The sequence below is a fragment of the Triticum aestivum genome, chromosome 2B (genome assembly GCF_018294505.1).
Source record: "Triticum aestivum cultivar Chinese Spring chromosome 2B, IWGSC CS RefSeq v2.1, whole genome shotgun sequence".
Lineage (NCBI taxonomy): Eukaryota > Viridiplantae > Streptophyta > Magnoliopsida > Poales > Poaceae > Triticum > Triticum aestivum.
Genome location: NC_057798.1, coordinates 607762473 through 607782605, shown reverse-complemented (window position 1 = coordinate 607782605; position 20133 = coordinate 607762473). Strand labels below are relative to the sequence as shown.

The 20133-nt window shown below is 44.7% G+C and overlaps 1 protein-coding gene across 1 annotated transcript; it reads right to left on the bottom strand.

The window, feature by feature from the left end:
* Positions 1-5657: 5657 nt before the first annotated feature.
* LOC123041765 (cytochrome P450 87A3) lies at positions 5658-9879 on the bottom strand. The gene is made up of 8 exons (XM_044464326.1): positions 9200-9879; positions 8952-9101; positions 8384-8635; positions 8184-8273; positions 7608-7686; positions 7390-7496; positions 6291-6421; positions 5658-6173 (listed from the first exon to the last, which is right to left on the bottom strand). Exons 1-8 carry the CDS (start codon positions 9824-9826, stop codon positions 6083-6085), a joined length of 1527 nt encoding a protein of 508 aa, XP_044320261.1. The 5' UTR covers positions 9827-9879; the 3' UTR covers positions 5658-6082.
* Positions 9880-20133: the final 10254 nt, after the last annotated feature.

Sequence of the window (20133 nt, the reverse complement as noted above, 5' to 3'; positions counted from 1 at the left end):
GCGAGAGCGAGAGTGAAAAGGGGGGGAGGAGCTGGAATGGCACGGAGAGCAGAGGAAATGGGGGAGAGAACGGCTCGCGTTTCGAAACTGCCGCCCATGATCTCCTCTACAAGCTTACATGTGGGTCCCCTCGTCCGGATAACTACACAACCGCATGGTGGGAGGCCTCCCGACCAGGCGACACCTGGCGCTCGCACGGCTCGATCACGACGCGATCGAGCGACCAGGAGCCGCCCGCCCGTTCTCTCCAGATAGTGCGCGCGCACTTTTTAGGTTTTAGGAACAAAAATTGCCCTCATGAACCAGTCCAACACGCTACAGAGATGGGCATCCGATGTAAGTAGATGGGGCCGCTTACCAGCGAAGGCAAATGGGGCGGCCCACTTTACACACGAGTTGTTTATTTTTATATTTTGCCTTCTTTTGCTTTTTAGTATGTTTTCACAAAAAGAACGTTAGCTATTGTTTCTTAGGAGCTAGATATTTTAAAAATTGTAGTATAAAATAGAAAATTATATTTAGGAAACTGTTTATTAGTATGTATTTTATAAAAAAGTTCAACGTATATTTAAAAATTAATCATATGTTAAGAATTGCCAGTGTTTATTAAAAAGATGTTCATCATACAATTAAAAAAGTTCCTCGCATAATAAAAAATGTTCAATGTATATACCAAAAATTCATCTTATATTATAAAAAGTGTTTACCGTATACTAAAAATTTCGGCGTGTATTCGAAAGAATGTACATTGTATATTGGAAGAAAGTTCCCCATATATTGCAAAACCTACAAATATAAAATGTGCAAAATTAAAAAGAGAAGAAAATCCAAGATCCGAAGATAGAAAAAAAGAATCAAACCAACCATTATGTAGGCCAACCTGTCTGGAGGAGTCTCGAGTGAAGCCTCGACTATAAGGGCTCCTTTGGTACACCGGGATCCCGGGGGGATCCCCGCTTACTCCCCGACCCGAGAAACCACGAGCCAGATCAGCCCCGGAAAATACAGCGTGCCCTTTGGGCACCCATCTGGGCGAGGGACTCCAGCCCTTTCCACGGCCTTTTCCCGGGTGAGAGTCCCACACCTCCATAGGCCAGGAAGGAAAACCCTGTTTCGCTCGCTCTCGTGACCGAAAGGCGGCGGCACATTGGTACGGCGCGAGCTTCTCTCTCCGGCGACCCGGGACAACGGCGACGCTTCCCTCCAGCCTTGGGTAAGCCCCCTCCTTCTCCTCCCCCCGTTTTTCCCTTGGTGTCCAAATAGCAATGGGGAATTTACCGGGGATCTCAAGTGTGCAGGGAAATCACCCCCTTGGTGGTTTCTTGCCAGGGCTTACCATCCCCAACAACCAAATTAGCCCTAAGAAACACACGGCTGTCATATAGGATTGGCCTAGTAGATCAGAGTAGGAGTATCAAACGTGTGCACAAGTAGGGATCACCTTTGGGCTTATGGATAAGGTAATCCCTATTTGACCCATTCTACATCAAACTGTTGTGGATTCGGATAGCCATCAACCGAGCGAGAGACAGGTAGGCCAACCTATTTAGCAGTTCCATGAGTCCAGTTTTAGGAACATTTTCCTAGCCGGTAAGTTTTAGGTACTTTCTATAATGTTTTGACCCATTTTTAGTTTTTTCTTCGGTTTTCCTGTTCGTCCTTAAACATATTCGCAAATTTCAAAAAAAATCATTTTTAAAAAATGGTTAGAATTATCAAAAGTATTTGTATTATCTAAAAAATGTTGACCTTCCAAAAATTGTCTGAGAAATGAAGAAAAATAATATAAAAAATGCAATTAAAAAATTCTTAGAGTCTTCCATTTTTTGGATTTTATAAAATATTTGCAAATTTCAAAAAAGTTCATTCTTTAAACAAATGTTCAATTTTTTTAAATGGTAATAATTTTAATGAAGATTTTCATAAAAGAAATGTTCGTGTTTCAAAATACTTTTTAAGAAAAAGACTGAATAAACCATCTACAACATTATCCAGGTACGGTACTTCGAGCCTGTGCAGTCTCACCAAGTCACTGTAGTAAATATTGAAAAGCACTTGAAACAGATAATCGAAGCAAATGAATGGACCGGGCGCGACTATCCCTCACCTGACACAAGGTGGAAGGCAGCCTCGCTACAGAGAACCTGGGCCGGCACAGCAGGGACGTAAGTCATCATGCTGATGTAATGCAGACGTCATACTTATTTGGTTTTATCTTTTTCCTATTTATTTATAATTTAATTTTGTATATTTTAAAAACTTCGATTTACTTAAAAAATAGAAACCCTGATTTTTTAAAAATGTTAACATGGTACAAAAAGGCAATAATGTTCGCAACAATGAAAATATGATTCTGCGGCAGTATGTAAATTTTAAAAAGAGTCTGTCTAAAATGTAAATATAATGTTTGGCGTACAATAAAAAAAATGTTTCTTACCATTACAAAAATTATAAGTGGCATTTTAAATAAATGTTCGCATGTTGCATTTTCTTTTGACATTAAAGGAATGTTGGTATAATTTAATAAAAGTTTGGCATTGTTTCAGATTTTTATCACCATTAGATACTTTTTAATGTGTATTTAATTTTTTTACAATGTTTAATGTACAATGTTTGGCATTGTCAAAGTTTTCTTTTAATCTACACATAAAACACTTTATTTGAAAACATTGTAAAACTGTACATCTGTACTAAAGAAGTAGACATGTCTTAAAAAGATAAAACCAATAAAAACCATAAAGGAACCAAAAAAGAGAAGGAGAAGAACTGAAATATACAAATAAAGCCATTATAAAACAAAGAAAACCAACATATAACATAGAAAAAAAGGAAAAGTAAACAAAAGCGGTGAAAAACACAAACAAAATTGAAATATAACAAAAAAGTAAAAACCAAAGATCAATGAAGAAATAAACCAACCGAAGTAAATGTAAAAGAAAACAAAAAACAAAGAAAACTTGACCCAAATAGTGAAAATCAGACAAAGAAAACCCACACAGAAAAAAAGCCTGGCCCAAAACAGTGAAAACCTGGACCAAAAAGTAAAAAACACAGAGAAAACGTACAAGCTGCTACTGTTATGGGCCGGCCTGGTCACGCCGCACCTGAGGCTAGTGGAGCATACACCTCGTTATAAGGGAGATATAGCGAAATCAATACTTGAGGAGTACTTGTTGCAAAGATCACTGCAACCTTCCCGTGTTGTGACAAGTGGTGTGCTGCATGTGCGCCACTTGTCGCAACCTGTGAATTTTCCCTTTTTTCGTATATCCGTTTATTCAAAACGTTTTATCTCTTAAACCGTTCGTCCAAATTTTGAATCGCTTTCACCGTTGGATTTCTTGTGTCGAGATCTTCAAAACTAGATCCAATATTGATAGGTTTTGACGAATTTTTTTTCACGAAAAAAACCGGACGAAAAAACCAAACCGGGAGCATGGATTTTTTTTTTTTTCTGAAAAAGGCACGCCCGTGCCTCTCGCAAAATCACAATCGTGCCTCTCGCGGAAGCAAAATCGTGACTCTCGTGAAAGAAAAAATGAAGAGAAAACACGTTTTTTATTTCGTTTCCGAGGAGGCACGGCCGTGACTCTCGCGGAAGCACAACCGTGCCTCTCGCGGAAGCAAAACCGTGACTCTCGCGAAAGAAAAAAAACAAAAAACACGTTTTTTTCTGTTTCCAAGAGGCACGACCGTGCCTCTCGCGAAAGTAAAACCGCGACTCTCGCGAAAGGAAAAAAAAAACAAAAAACACATTTTTTTCGTTCCCGAGAGACACGGCCGTGACTCTCGCTAAAGCACAACCGTGCCTCTTGCGGAAGCAAAACCATGACTCACGCGAAAGGAAAAAAAGCAGAAAACGCATTTTTTCCCGTTTCCTAGAGGCACGGCCGTGACTCTCGCGAAAACAAAACCGTGCCTCTCGTGGAAGCAAAACCGTGACTCTCGCGAAAGGAAAAAAAAGAAAACACGTTTGTTTAGGCAATTTTTTTTCATTTTTTTGTTGATCGAAAACAAAAGGAAGACCGGTGGAAAAACCAAAACGTCTAAAAAACCTGAAAAAATCGTTTAAAGCAGAAAACGCGTGTGAAAAAATAAAATAAAAATTCAGAAGGAGCGCCCAGAGCACGACACGTGACGAATGGCTGAGAGCGCGTCAAGTGGCGCTGATCGTTGCGAGGCTCCCGAAGGTGCGCTCGTTAACTAGTTGCTCTCGAGATATAGTTGCCTCGTATATATAGATCTCCCTATGGACAGACCACAAGTTGATCTACTTACTTTGACCCAATCGGGCTTTAGCTGTCTTCTCAAGGGCAAAAGGCCCAAAAATAGGCCCTGGTCCGCAAACCGGCCTTACACAAATTGAGAGTATACAAAAAAAGTTAGGGTTTTTCTTTACTGAAAATGAAAACTTTTCTGAAATACTTTGACACCGCCACCAAAAAGTAATACTGATGGCATGCGTCTGTAATGTCGATCGAAACCAAACAGAACCACATTCTCTCGGATAACTCAAACAGAATGTGTTTCTTTTTCCGACAGAATGTAGTTAAGTTTTTGACAGTCTCGTTTTGATTCAAAGTTTGATGTGTTTGTTGTGTCTAGGTCTGGTTTTTTCTTAGACGGCGCGGTTCAGTTCCGATTCAGTAATCTTGATAGCATTTTGTTGGATGTGGCGCCTCTTGTTTTCATGGTCGGCTTCGGGTTGGTGATTTTCTCACCGTCATCTCGGTGCTCGTGTTTTATCGTATGACTTGCTGGTAAGGGGTTCTTCCTATCACCTTGTATCGGTTCGCCCATTTGTGTTATATATATAAAGCGGGACGAAATCTGTTGTTGTGAGATATTTGATTCGAAGTTCTGGACATGACTTCGATCTGTATCAGAAAAATTACCTCACGTACTACACAAAACTATGTCTCATAAATCTCAAGAACGATTTAGAAACCCAGTATTATTCCACATAGTATTTCGGAACAACTCTTACACCACTCAAACTGCATTGCACGTGGCGTGTTATTCCCTGGCTGCGGCTTGATCGAACGCCCGCAGGACCCAAACAAAAACCTTCTGGAAGCAAGAGGCGCCATCCGCCAACGGAGAGTTCAATGTTGCCTGTTGCGTACCCGCTGACTGACGGCCGGCTTACTCATTGCCCGGTCATGCCAGCAAGCGATCGGACGCGCTTGAGCTGAGCTGCTCGGCAGCGAAATCTCAATCCTGCGATTTTGTTCCTGCGGCCGAGATCTTGTCCCCGGCGTGTCCACAGAAAGCTTCCCTTGATCACATCTGCCCCAACTAGCACGCCATTATTTAGACGTCTCTGGACACCATCAGTTTTAAATCCCCCCCTGTGCTATCTGCGCCTCCCGGCGTGCGAGCAAAGACGGGCAAAATTTAAGCACAGGGACAGCAAAGCGCAGAGGACACCAACATGTTTGGAGGTTTTGAGTTGGAAAGGGTGTCATTCAGAGATCAAGTTGGCTTCTGGGTCTCAGTTGCTTGCATGGAATGGCGACCCGAGGCTGATCGCTCTGTCAGGTAACAGCTAGATTCCCGTTGTCCATGACACACCAATTTTAGTTTTAAATCTGCAGAGAATTCCTGGATTTTCAATTATTAAGTGTGGCTCTCAACACTGCCATGCGACACATCGGCATTGTAACAGTTACCGGTGCTCCTGCCCTGAGGGCTAGGCTGTTTGGGACATTATTAGCCTCTCCTCTCTGTCTGAACAAGCTGAGAACAACAGGAGCTTTCAGGCATGGCTGCACAAGAACAGTTTCATGCACACAGTTAATATGCTCTCTTTCTCATTTGAGATGTATGGGACTGATTTACACACAACACATGGATAGATGACTAACCACATGGAAAACGAAACAGCCAAAAGTACAAAAACCCCATTCTGGATCCATGAGAGGTGGTACTCTGTAATATGACTGTAGTTATAACTAGGGATGTGTATCCTATCACTAGACTAAGTATATGGCTTTCCATCCTAAAATATGATCTTTTGCAGGCGCACAATCTTGTGTTTAACTGCAACGACCAAGCTATCCAGATATCATCAAAAAAAGGGTCAGTTCTTAGGGAATAGCTGGATGTCAAAGCCATCCGGGAAGCCGAGGCCCGGAGTCCGGACTATGTTTCCTCCTTTGACCGTCTTCCATCTGAACATGAGAAAGATACAGTTATTCAGATTTTGCCTGTTCACAGCTTATAAGGTAGAAAGAGTTGAAGAAAGCTTGCTATATTTACTAATTATATAGGAGGGGACAAAATTTTACCTGTATTTCGTAACCAGGTTGTGAATGAATGTTGCCATCAAGACCTTGGTGAGATCGGTTCCGACGCAGAACCGAAGCCCGCCTCCGAACGCCATGAAATGCTTGGTTCCACCGGTGATTTCAGGTTTGCCCTGCTCAACAAAGACCAAATCAGAATCCGTGTTTCAATGTGGATTTTTTTTCTTATGATATCATGAAGTGATTTATTTATTTTTGCAGTGCGCCGCACTTTAAGTAGTAGCACATCTCACACAATCTTGGAGCTGCCACAGAATCTTATTTACTCGACAATGCCAATTTAGACTCGATCACCTAGCAGGATACGGTGAACCTGAGCGCAACTTGCTACCACATCCGTAGATACATGTCCTAGATTGGCAAGGCAGCTCTCTGCTTGAAGATTTTGCCTTGTACTTTGTTATATTTCAATCCGTCCTTTTACTGGGAAAATGGTGAAATGGCACATGAGGTTCTGTGTACATACTGGATTGAGATATTGTCAGTCTAGAACCCTGAACCCCTAACATGAAAATAAACAATGGCCAGAAACCAATGTGGTTACTGCAACTAGACAAGCCGGTGTATAATTTTTTCTACTACTTAGACAGAAGAGGCTGATTCTCATTACTTTTTGTTCATGGGCTCACTCATAGACATAGGCAATGTACTGCTGCATCTGTTGCCATTTTGACCTCCTTGTTAAACTACTAGGCAGGGAAGTTTCGGCGATGGTTCGTTCTCACATCCTGCATGGGCAACAACCGAAATCGTTCCTGATCTCGGTAGCCAAGTTTGGTCTCGGGATCAGAACTCTGATATCTTATACTAATACCCATGTTAATAATTGGAACTCTGCAGTTGATTAGAGTACTGTTTCCTGCGATTTCTGCTTTAATGGCGAGACCGGAGACGAGAATATATGCGAGTTCGTTGAGCAGGTCAGATCATGGCCCCTCCTACTTCCTAGGTACTATAGCTTCGAACAATAGGACAGGAACAAACTGAACGACCGGACACCATGACCTGAACGGCCATCACCAACTGGAAAGAAGCGGAATGCTATGGTTTCTGAGAGATGAGATGAAGATCGAGGACGAACCTGCCACCTCCATGGGTTGAACGCCAGCGGATCTTCGTATATGTCAGGGTTTAGGTGCACCGCCGGCGGACACACCATGATACCCCATCCCGCTGGAACTGTGTAGCCTGCGACGAAGGTGGCAAACACAACACGGAGTTAAGAAGATTCGCCGCAACTTGCTAACAGAGGACCTGGTATGAAAAGAAGAGATGCCATGCATGTGATCGTCGTCCTACCTTTGATCTCAACGTCTTGCAAGGCCTTCCGGAAAATCCCCGGCACGATGTTGGCGAGCCTGACGATCTCCATTATCACCTTCACCATGGAAATTGAGGGACAGGGGCGTCAGTTCAGAAATTCAGGGTTCAGAAATTACTTTTTACTCTCTTTCTGGGGGTTTTCTACCTTATTACTCCCCCTGTCCCATAATATAAGATCATTTTTCAAGCTTGGTCAGTTTGAAAAACATTCTTATATTATGGGACGGAGGGAGTACTTGTTTGGTGAAATTAAACAGGCTTGTTCAAGAAAGTTCTTGTAACTAACTAAGAACATCTATCTATCTATTAGCATCGATCGGAGATTGGGACTTGGTTAAACAATTGGGAAACACAAACTCTGAAGCTGCAGAGTTGCAGCCTGCAGCGTTGGGACCCCAAGATTCTTGTGCTACTAATAACATGCAACTGGCCACTCGTTTAATCCCATTATTAGCATCTCAAGATGTTGTTACTATCCTAACAAGGCAACTTGTACAGTTGCGCTATCTAAGCTAAAGCTAGCTAGGGTGCATCAATCCAGGCTAGGCTCACCTGAGCTGTGAAGGTCATCGACTTGTACTCGGCCCACGTGACCGCGGCATCTGGGTCCTCCCTGTTCCTGACGATCGCTTCGTGTTCCTCCTGTTCACGTGTTCTCTCCGTCAGTGTCTGCTTCATTTCCAGTCAAATGAAAAGAAATTTGCCCGGCTAATCCTCTCATTAACTCTGTGGCAGTGGCAGAGAACACTTACCGTTAGCGCGTCGACGACTCTGGGGTTCTCGGTGAGCAGCTTGACGCCGAGAGTGAGCGCCAGCGCCGTGGTCTCGAAGCTGGCGAAGAGGAGCACGAACATGAGGTCCAGCGCGATGGTTTCCGTCAGAAGCGGCTTCTCCCTCCTCAGTTCCTGGATCACGTGGTCGAAGAAGTCCTCGCACTTCCTCTCCGGATCCGCCATCCTCTCCTTCATCATGCCCTTGAGCACCTTCATCGCCTTCTTCCTCCCCTGCATCACCGCAATTTATTTAAAAAAAGGGTCCCCGTACAGTTCACTCTCTGTCAATCAAGCAGGGAACTGAATTTGATGGAAATATATATACTATCTTCCTTGAGGTTTAAGGAGTGCATGTGCGCAGCCATATATATCTTGACAAGTACATCAGTGCGTGCTCATTAATTTAGTGGCTTCACATGTACCCACTGTTGACAACAGGTGCAATTTGAAGCTATACTTTTGTGCAACTATGCTAGATTAATTCACAGCTGCTGCTAGCTGCGGAAGAGACAGAGGGGGGCAAATGAAATGTGTGGCGTGGGCATACCTCCATGCATTCGTGATAGGCCGTGCCGGGAATGTTGAGGGGGAACGAGATCAGGCCGCGAATGAACGCCGTGAAATTCTCCCGCAGGCTCTCCGACGACTTGGTCGGCTCGTAGCCGATCAGCTTCTTGGCCGTAAGATCAAAGATCATCTGAAAGAGAAAAGAAAGAACCTGCATTAGCCATCTACGCCCCGAGCAGACCGCGGACTGGATCATTTGGCGCGTGGTGATCGATCATTCGGTCTTACAGTGGAGAGCCCGTCTTTGATGTCGACACAGGGCTGCGCCGCCCACGCGGCGAGGCTGCCGCGGCAGGCGGCGTCGGTCTCGGCGAGGAGCACCGCCTTGAGGTTCTCCTGGCCGTAGAGGCGGAGCACGAGGGTCTTGAGGTACTTGTAGATGAAGCCGTGCAGGGAGCCGACGTTGTCGCGGCCGAAGATCTCGGTGAAGGTGTCCGGGTACCAGCTCTCGAACAGCTTCCCCTCGTTCTGGAACACGTAGTGGTTCACGTCCGGGTCCGCCGACACCACCACCGGCCGCCCCACGATGCTCGTCTTGAACATGCTCCCGTACCTCTTCACCCTGTCCCGGACGAAGGGGGAGAGGCCGCAGGTCGGGTTGGGGGCGAAGAACTGCAGCGTCTCGCCGATGATGGGGATGCCCATGGATCCCGGCGGGAGCGTGCCGGCGCATTTGGGGTGGCGCCACCTGTACACCCAATGGATGAGGGCGACGATGGCGGCCAATGCCGCACCCCGGAGGGCTATATAGGCCATGGCAGCCATGGCCTGGAGGAAGATCGTGCTATATATTCTTGGGGACAGCGGGATGGTGGTGGTGATGCGGAGAGAAGCTAGCTCAAGATATGGCTGCATGTGGGAAGCGAAGGGAGCAGGAAGCTAGCAAAGCCAAGGAGGAGGAGACAGAGGGGTTCTGCGTGGGTTTGTGAGGAGTATGAGCTAGAGAAGATTGCCTTATATAAGGGTTGTAAAGGTATTTAATCACCATCTTTGAAGGCACCGTCTCTTAGACAAGGGAGAGAAGACAAATTGCATTTGCCCCCTCTATTGTTTGTAATTTACGTATGAGCCCCTTTTCATCTCACTTATATTGTCCAACTCCGGGATCTTGATGCAGTTTAGGACCAACAATGTTTTAGGCTCATTATTTAGTTACTGCCTGAGCTTGATTGTAGTAGTAAAAGAAATAGTTATTCATCGTTTTTTTTGGCATGACCCTTCATTCTCGATTCGATTATCTCATGAGCAAGGATGATATGAGATGTCACCGTTTAATTTTAAGACATGTCATGCTCTCTTCTTTCCTTTTTGAAAACACAGGGGACCAAAAATATGGTTTTATCTCAAGCCTTCGCCCATGCAACTCCGAAGGATCTCCACACACTCGCTTGAAGCCTGTTGTTGTTGCACATCTATCGCCACCATTGGGGACGACCTCAAGTTTTCTCCCCATGGTGGTGGGGCTTCTCCTCCCTTGCCTTGGTCAAGGTCACTGTCCTCTCATCTCCGGGCTTCTCCTCCCTTGCCTTGGTCGAGGTCATTGTCCTCTTGTCTCCATATCATGGTGGGTAGATTGTGCGACGGAATCTAGCGGAGGGGTGATTGTTGCGGGGTGACACGAAACTCTTGCACCCTAGGGCGGTTAACCAAAGAGGAATTATGGTGATTTCGATGGAGGCGTCGTGGAGTGACTCATGAACAACGTGGCATGTGTGCCTTCCTTTTTGTTAAAGGGGTTGCTTGTGAGGTCAACAATCTAACCTTCAGGCTATGAATAGCTAGTTGATCCGGTATGCCAGATATGGCATTGTTGGTTCGTGCATTGTATCCTCTAGGATGAAAAATCATTTATTGACATTCACTTGGTAGATCATGCAACATTGAAATGTGTCTATCACCTTCTTCTGAAGGTCGACGATGCTTTGAAATATGAAGAGGGTGACTTGCTTTTGAGCATGTTTTCGGTCAACTTTCACTAGTGGAACACCTGTCATTCATGGGTAGTGTCTTAGGTAAGTTTCATCACTTCCTTCCTAGTGGTCACTATCAGTTATATTGTCACTGGCGACATCTTGTATTAGAACTAAATAATAATTATTATATAGTGCATCGGCATATGAGTGTGCTAGAGATTGAACTTCTTTTTTTCCAAGCACTTGTTTGGAAGACTATATGATTACTCTATTGCCCTTCTAAGAAATTAAAGATGAGGGTGAGATTATTTTAAGCAATCTCACTATGTTGAGAAGGCCTTGGGGCCAATTTGGCTTTATAGACAACAAGCCTTCTTCAACAACTTATGATCCCATTGTGTTAGTTAGTAAGAACAAGAAAGAAGCGAGAGATCAATTAAAATACTCTCAAATTATCGGTTCGCCCATGTAATTTGCTAGCGTAACAAGACCTAATATCTCTTTTGCTGCGAGCAGATTGCGAAGCTTCATGTCAAACCCGGATGATGATCATTGTCATGCACATGAATTCACTATTCAGAGTACCTTGCCATACTTGAAGGATATAGCAATTCGAACTGGACTTTCTGTTGTCGATGTGCCTTATGCCACAAGTGGGTATGTTTTTACTCATCACAAGTGGGTATTGTTCCGTGAGCTCTTGATAGACTTCCACATGGTTGAAAAACTCGTGTCGAGTATTCTTATGAATCACAATTATAAGGATAATGAAAAGTCCTCAAGATACGTGAAGAGACGTTCGAAGTCTGTCAAAAAATTGAGAAACACTGCAGTAATAACTATTACATATATGGAAATAGACAAAAACATGTCATATCCCTGTACAATGGAACTATCATGATATGTGATAGATAATGCATCAAGGGAGATGAGTATGAGATCCATATGTGTTACACGATAGTAGTAACCCAGCTTCTGTGATCGAGATTCCGTGAGTTAGGATGTGGTAAAAACAAGCTATTGGTTAAGGGAGGAGAGTAATCCTCCCTAGGTGAAGATACAAAACTCCCAGAGTTGTAAGGCAAGTTGGCAACATGGTTTGCTGTGTTTTTATTGGCTATGTCTAGTGAAGATGTTGTCCTACATAACATTCTTGATATAACACATATATATGAGTCTGTTTGTTAAAGTCGTAGTCTATGAAACTTGGGTGATCTCTAGTAAGCTCATGGAGAGATCCGAGAGTACGACGACTATGCTCCACCCACGGGGTACACTATTGGTAGCCATGTTCTAGCTATGACTTTGAGTGAAAGCTATTCGCACAAAACCTACACTTCAAGGCATAGTCCATTCCTCAACTTTTGATGGATGTAGCTTAAAGATCTAGGCAGAAGTTCAACTTAATAGTCTCTGCTGAAACACTAGTAATTAAGCAAGTACCGAGAACATGCAAATCTCAAAATGGACATTTGAAATATGGTGTGGGGTTGCTAGAATTAATGGGCTTGGCCCATGTGCATTTCAACGATTTCGTACATAAATCTCGAAGGCCCATCCGTGGAAAGAGGTTGAGGTGTAATTTTTAGTACCACCCCAAAAGTGAAGGTGGTGTGAGACCAACTTATACAGCGAAGTCTCCCCACTACACTTAGTGGTTGGGATGATAGGAGAAAGAGAACACCACAAGCGCACGCCCGACATGCGCTGAATGGTCCACCAAAATGCGGCTAGTGGGGGCACAACTTTCTTGGGCCTTTTTCGGAACCTCTCACCCTTGTGAAGCTACACTGGGAGAGGGTGAATTAGGTTTTTAGGAAGTGCTACGGGGGCTTCTCACGTTCATTATCATGGGTCGTCTTCCTTCCAAGAGAGGCGACGTCACGCACTATCGTCTCTGCAGCCAGCAGCTTCATGTCGCCAACATCATAATCGACAACATTGCTTTTGCAGCACCAACAATTACTTCATCTACAAACGATGAGTATGTGCGCCATGATCTGACCTAATCTTTAATTATGGTTATTGTTGCATGTGTGATGACGCTATTTAAGCGCATCTAGTATGCTTGGCATATAACATGGTAATTGTTGCTTTAATCATGATTTATATTCTAGAATTATTCACAAAATTGCCTAACTTTCCAACATGGTACACTCTTTTTTCACAAGCACAGCCTATGAAATCAATTGTTATTGTGTTTCTTTGATAAAATTGCCTCGCTTTTAAATGTTCAGTCAAAATGATCTTAGCCCGAAGCTTTAAAAGATACAATCATTTTCTCAGCGTCAACCAGTTTGACACCAAACTTGACTAGATTAACTCCATACATTTGGGTGTTGATAAAAACCTAACGCTTCGGCGAATAAAATGAAGATTCATAGGCCATCGGCATCGTCGCAAATGATGTTGAGCTCCCTCATCAGGCGACTTATGAATCATCATTTCACACTAAGTTCTCCTCAACGGTAAGATGATGGCACTGGCCTGGCCAAGTCCAACGCCTGAATGATTAGCGATGGACAATGCCAAATTTGGTTAAATTTACCAACTACGATCATTTTGTATTGAACTTTCAACACATAGTCAATTTTATCACTTCTAAGTTTTTGCATTCTCATTGTCCTTTGGAGCACAAGATTTTTGTGTCCAAATGATGCACTGGGGAAGCCTTGCCACCCCTGAGGTTTGTCCATCTTGACTCAAAATTCCAGGTCCGCCGCTATAGTCGGACGCCTCAAACTTTCTCTCATACGTCCGCGTATGTGCCCGGTCAGTGGCCGGATAGAAGAGAGAAGGAAAAAACTTATCCAACCGAACCCCTTATATCATCCCTATATGCCCGGGCTGTCCGCGACCCTCATATTGGGGACAAATGTAGGGAGGATATGAGGGCTCGCGGACGCACCCGGTCAGTCCGCCATGTAGGACGCGGCCCCACCCCGGACCACCTTTTCTCTTTCTTTATTCATTCTTTTCTTTCCCTCTTTTCATCTCCACCAATCACGTGCAAGTGACTGGACATATGAGGAAGAAAATGAGTGGTTGCGCGGACGGACAAATATGAGCTCAAAACGGACATATCCGGTCACTGACTGGGCGCGTCCGCGGACGTTTAGGCTGTGGCGAATTTAGGATTTGCCTAAGTCGGGGCGACACGCTTGCTACAGTGGCGCTACAGTGTCAAACAGTGCCCAGGAAGCTACAGCCGACGAAGGAATTTCTCTCCATGTCCGGGCCCAGGGCCCCCCGCCTGGGTCTTGGATCCGCCACTGTGTTTAGGGGGGGTCGTAATTACTAAGTTCGGTTGTAGTTGCTCTTAGCCTTCTTTTCAAAAACGAAAAGGAAAATAATTATAATGTGAAGTTCCTACGCACCCTCGCAAAAAAAGAAAAGCAGATCCACCATGAGTTCGAGCAGTACACTGGAGATAGCTTGACTGTTAGATATAATCATACGTGGGCATTTCTGGAATTTTAATTGTGTGAAAGGACGACCGCACAATATTCCCTTTCTCTTGGGCACACGGGTTTGCGGCGAAGCTACTGTGCTGATGGGTTCCGCTGGGCGCCCCCATTGGCTTGAGAGCTGGCTTTGTTGGTTAAGAATTCGTAGAGGAAGACACAGCCAAGTGTTGCCCCTTGCCCGGTATGTCGCCAGACCATGGATTATTCTGCTATATCATTCTCAAGTGACAGACGATGCCTTTGCTGATTTGTTTACGCAGAGCGCGGTTTAGCAGTGTACCTTTCCTGGCTGCATCGAGAGTGAGATTTCACTTTTCGGCCTCAACTCCAAGTCAAATGGGAATTACCTGCAGCTAGTGAAGTAGCATTCTCGAAAATGGAAAAACATGTTCAGATATCTTCGCAGTTGTAGGTCATCAGAACTGCAGTATTACAAAGTACATGTTCTAAAAAAAAGTATTACAAAGTACTACGTCCGTCCCATAATATAAGAGTGTTTTTGACACTACTAATGTAAAAAGCGCTCCTATATTATGACGGAGGGAGTACATTATATATTGACATATCTTTGCACTTTCTGCACCTGGATATCCTCACACAATCTCTTACGCTTGGCATCTAAGAAATTGAACTTCTGATCTTTGTGATTCGTGGCCTACGTGCTTATCACAAGACAAATGGGTTGAATATTCACCGGCAGGCCAAGCTGTGAAGGGTGCCTTTTTGGTATCCAACAGTTCAACAACTTTGTGAACCCTAACAGAACGTTTCTTTCTTTCTTTCTTTTCTGGGCTGTACAAATATGTGTCTCAATCTAAGCTCTTACTTTAGGCCTCATTAGTGACAGTATACTATTCGACCAGCTAGCAAGGCATACACTTTTTCTGCTAATTATGATATCCAGATTGCTAGCCTGAATCCAGCCTAGAAGAACAGAATTTATCAGACAAATCCCATCTCTGAATCTTCCTGGAAGCACCAGGAAGCGGTCCCGAACACTGCATCCAACGCGTAAATTCGTCAGATGTGACAAAGAGATTCGACATGGCTGGTGATGTCCTGTGCTTGTCGTGAGTTTTTTCATCTGATGCTCTTGCTAACCAAAGGTAGCCTACACGAAAGTGCAACTTTATTTTGGAGACTAGGAAAGTGCCATTTCGTGCAGCAATTGTCTGAACTTTTTGGAGCATGTGTTCGAGTTCAGTGAGGAGAGCAGCAAGAGGTCAGACACTTCTCGTCTAGTTGCTGGAATTCTTTGTCGAACAAACAGATCAAAATGCCCGTTATATTTGTTTTTCCTCTTTCCTGTTTTTCAGGTAGTTTTTCAGGCAGTTTTTTAGGCAGTGGGCACAAGCTGCTCCCAATCAATGCATGGACATGCAGCTCGCAACATGCGTACGTGTTCCTGGACGCTTGCAGTATGGGTACAGAATGGGCGCACACGTACAACACAAGTGGCCACATACCGTCCGTACGTAAGTAACATGACAAACAGCGAAACATAAGAAACGGGCCTCTCCATTGGTAATACTACTAATCAATTGTGAAGAATGAGATCCAAATAATAGAGTGGAGTGGAGGGGAGCTAGGGTGCATGTGGACTAGAGAACCATCAAAATTAACAGAACGAAGAAACGATAATCTATACCTCTATATCTATATTTATATCTATATCTATATCTATACCTCTATACCTACTAATAAAGCAAGGTGATATTCTTGGTTTCGTCCCGCATCTGATTCTATGTTACATGAAACACACGAGGTGGTACTAAACCGCAGAGCCAAGTTTCGTTAAAAAAGGTTTCGGGCCTGCGTTCCTTTGCTTGGGTCATACGTACATCAATTTTCATCAATCTATGTATAAATTGCATGGGCCGACCTGGGCCTAATCCACATATTAATTTTGACGTTCCGGGGGAGCGAAAAAAAGACCAGCCATGTGAGATTCAAACTCAGGACTTCACCGGCCGAGCCGAGGACAACAGCAAATCGACTCTTTTCAGGAATAAAAAGGTTCCTCATATAATAGTCACACCTTGATATTTTATATCAAAGCTCACCAATTTAAGAAACAACGTGCCAGAGGAGAAGAGGGGACATGCACGACACAAGCATATGCTGGATTGGCTCTAATTACAAGGATTTGTGGGCTTGGCATTGCCTGATTGGCTCTGATTAAATTAAATGAGACCAGAGGACATGATAAAAAAGACATGATAAAAGCATATATGCAGGACCCGGCCCTAATAAAAGCATATATGCATGATAAGACATGTACGCTGGTTGTGGCTCTAATAAATGAAATTGTGGGCTGCCATGACTTATTGGTATGCATGCAGAAAGAAGTGTGCATCAGGAGAAGAAGACACTGAAAAAACCAAATCAATGTCATTGTATTAATCCATCTTGCAAGGATAGTCATGCTGGAAGCACATAATTCTCATTCATATCGAGGCATCAATTTTCTCTCCCGTTGCAACGCGCGGGCATTTGTGCTAGTAATAATAAAAAAGAAACACGCCCCCTGTCGCTCCCCGTGGATGGCCCGGGCGAGAACCCTAGACGCCGAGCACTCACTCCACCTCCACCCCTCCTCCCACACCATAGGGCAAACTTTGCTTGGCATCGGTCGACGGTGGGGCCTCCCTTTCCCGCACACGAGGTGGGTTGCACGGGGCAGCTTGGCCAAGCAGAGGTGGTAAGCATTGTTGGTGCAAGGAGGTCCCAGGCGTATCGGAGGCACATGGGCCGTAGGTGGCCGGGCCCGATATGGGCTTCTGTGGGCCTATTGTCGAGAGTCGTACCGCGATGGAGCAAGCTGCCGCGGCTCGTCACACCAAGGATGCGCAACATCGACGCCTCTTTTCAATGGTGGTCTTCAGCTTGTGCGATTGGATCTGGTGAGTTTACCGTCCCAATCTGGTGCTCTCGTGGCTGGAGGCCCGGCAACAGCTCGACCGATGACTAGATTTGAATGTGAGCCACGTGGCGACTCCCTGACAGAATGGTGGTATGCAGTAGTGCCGGTCTTGGGAAAGCCTTCAGCGTGCTCACGGGCTAGCAACACCAATGGTGCTCCGGCCAACTCTGTGCAGAGAAACACGCGGCTTATGCTAGCTCCGGTCTAGTGGTGATGTGTTGGGGACCTCGTCCCTGACATAGATGTGTGATTGCTCTGGACGAAAGTCCCACTTGACTTTTGTTGGGGCTGGTGGCAAATGATGTCTTTGGGTGTGTTTTTTCTTGTTGGGGCATAACTGAGGGGATCCGACACCTCTTGCAACCTCAAGGTCTGGTCTCTGGGTGAAAATTGTTATTCGTTTGGTCAGATTAGTGATCGTGGCGTGATGTGCACTATGCACTTTATTCTTATAGACTCTGTTGGGCCTCCAAGCGCAGAGTTTTGTAGAACAACATCAAATTTCCTTCAAGTCAGTGGCGATTCCACTAGGGAGGCTTCAATAGGCTTAAGCCTACCCTCCAAAATCCTTTTTAAACTAAACATACCACTTGACAAGTTTATTTGGTGCTTTATATCCAACAGTTGCAATGCATTTGCTAATTAGACTTAAGAAATTTATGTTTTAAGCCTACCCTCTAATGTCCTGCTAGATTCGCCACTGCTTCAAGTGATGGTCTAAGATTTATCAATCCATGTGAGGTGTAGGATGAAGACGGCCTCTCTCTCAAACAACCCCGCAATCAAAATACCAAGAGTCTCTTGTGTCCCCAACACACCCAATACAATTGTCAGTTGTATAGGTGCACTAGTTTGGCAAAGAGATGATGATAGATGTGTAATATGGATGGATCATAACTTGTAATACAATCAACTACGGTAATAGGAAAGAATCCCAATTATTGTCACCTTGGGGTATGCGGATCATAACTTGTAATAGGTGTCTACAACTTGCAAGAACGGATCAAGAACACAAATATATTCATGGAAACATAAAGGGTCCAGATCTGAATTCATGGCACTCGGACCCTAGTGACAAGCATTAAGCATAGCAAAGTCACAGCAACACCAATCTCAAAACATAGTGGATACTAGCGATCAAATCCTAACAAAACTAACTCGATTACATGATAAATTTCATCCAACTCATCACCGTCCAGCAAGCTTATGATGGAGTTACTCAGGCACGGCGGTGAGCATCCTAAAATTGGTGATGGAGGATGGTTGAGGATGACGACAGCGTCGATTTCCCCTCTCCGGAGCCCTGAACGAACTCTAGATCTGCCCTCCCAATGAAGAACAAGAGGCGGCGGTGGCTCCGTATCGTAAAACGCGATGAATCATTCTCTCTAATTTTTTTCTCCTTGAACGTGAATATATGGAGTTGGAGTTGAGGTCGGTGGAGGTTCAGGGGACCCACAAGGCAGGGGGTGCGCCTCCATCCTTGTGGATAGCAGGTGGGTCCCCCTCAGTTGATTCTTTCGCCAATATTTTTTATTTATTCCAAAAATATTCTCCATGGATTTTTAGATCATTCCGAGAACTTCTATTTCTGCACAAAAATAACACCAAGGTAATTCTGCTGAAAACAGCGACAATCCGGGTTAGTTCCATTCAAATCATGTAAATTAGAGTCCAAAACAAGGGAAAAAGAGTTTGGAAACGCAGATACGATGGAGACGTATCATGCGTCTGTACACATTGTTGGGACCGGGGGAGTACGAAATATCGTTGCATGTGTGGGTAGATTTTGTAACATACTTTTATCAATAGTCGAAATAGGCTTTCACCTGCTATATTAATATAGCAAACCACCCGATACACCATAGAGTCCAACACTGGGGCAAACAACACAATCATGCCCAAGAGAAAAAATAAGAGAGAAAATGCCAGAAGCACCGGCTCAACGAAAGTTGTAGTATCCCGCAACCGCTGCATTCTCCGGAGAATGCCACCACACTCCGATGCCCCCAAATCGCTGCGAACCAAGAAACACCTTCAAGAAGGACTGCGACGATGATGACGCTTCTGCCCAGACGAATCCTAGGATTTCTCCTGGTACACTGAGGGAATTGGTGGAGGGGAGACTCCTGACGCCCTTCAAGAAGGATGACGGCGCCCACATGCGTCACCGCACCAGCGCCGACCAGACTCAACAGGGATTTCTCCCGACCCCTCACACCCATAACCCAGGACCAACTGTTGGCTCAACCTTGCCTTCCGCCTGCCAACATGCGCCACCACAGTCATGAAGATACTACTGTCGGTGTCAAAACTGGCAGATCTTGGGGTAGGGGGTCCCGAGCTGTGGATTTAGGATCGATGGTAACAGGAACGATGAACAAGGTGTTTTACCCAGGTTTGGGCCCTCTCTATGGAGGTAAAACCCTACATCCTTCTCTTGTTTATATCAATGGAGTATTAAGTATAAAGTTGATCTACATCAAGATCTTATGTTGCGGTCTAAACCCTGGGGGTACGATGAATCAATATCATAATGATCTATCAACTAGCCTGGCTTGGCATATATAATCTACCAGAGGCATAGGATAACAAGAGTCCTAGTCGAATACGCCGGTGGAGAGGAATCCTTGTCTTGATCACCAGGTCTTGTGGAATCTTCCTCGTGAATACATCGGTTGTCCGAACTGGCCCATGAGCAAATGGCCATGGGGGTCCTCGGCCCAATCCAACTGACCGGGAGATGATGTGGCGAGTACCCCCTAGTCCACGACACCGTTAGTAGCCCCCTGAACCAGTCTTCAAGTTGGGGACGCTCCTCGATTCTTTCGAACTGTTCTTCATCTTCGGTCGTCGGTC

Coding starts and splice junctions, on each gene's coding strand:
- LOC123041765 (XM_044464326.1), bottom strand. CDS start 9,826: ATGCAGCCATATCTTGAGCTAGCTTCTCTCCGCATCACCACCACCATC. Junction 8,274..8,383: donor GAGTCGTCGACGCGCTAACG/GTAAGTGTTCTC, acceptor ACACGTGAACAG/GAGGAACACGAAGCGATCGT. Junction 6,174..6,290: donor AACCTGGTTACGAAATACAG/GTAAAATTTTGT, acceptor TCTCATGTTCAG/ATGGAAGACGGTCAAAGGAG.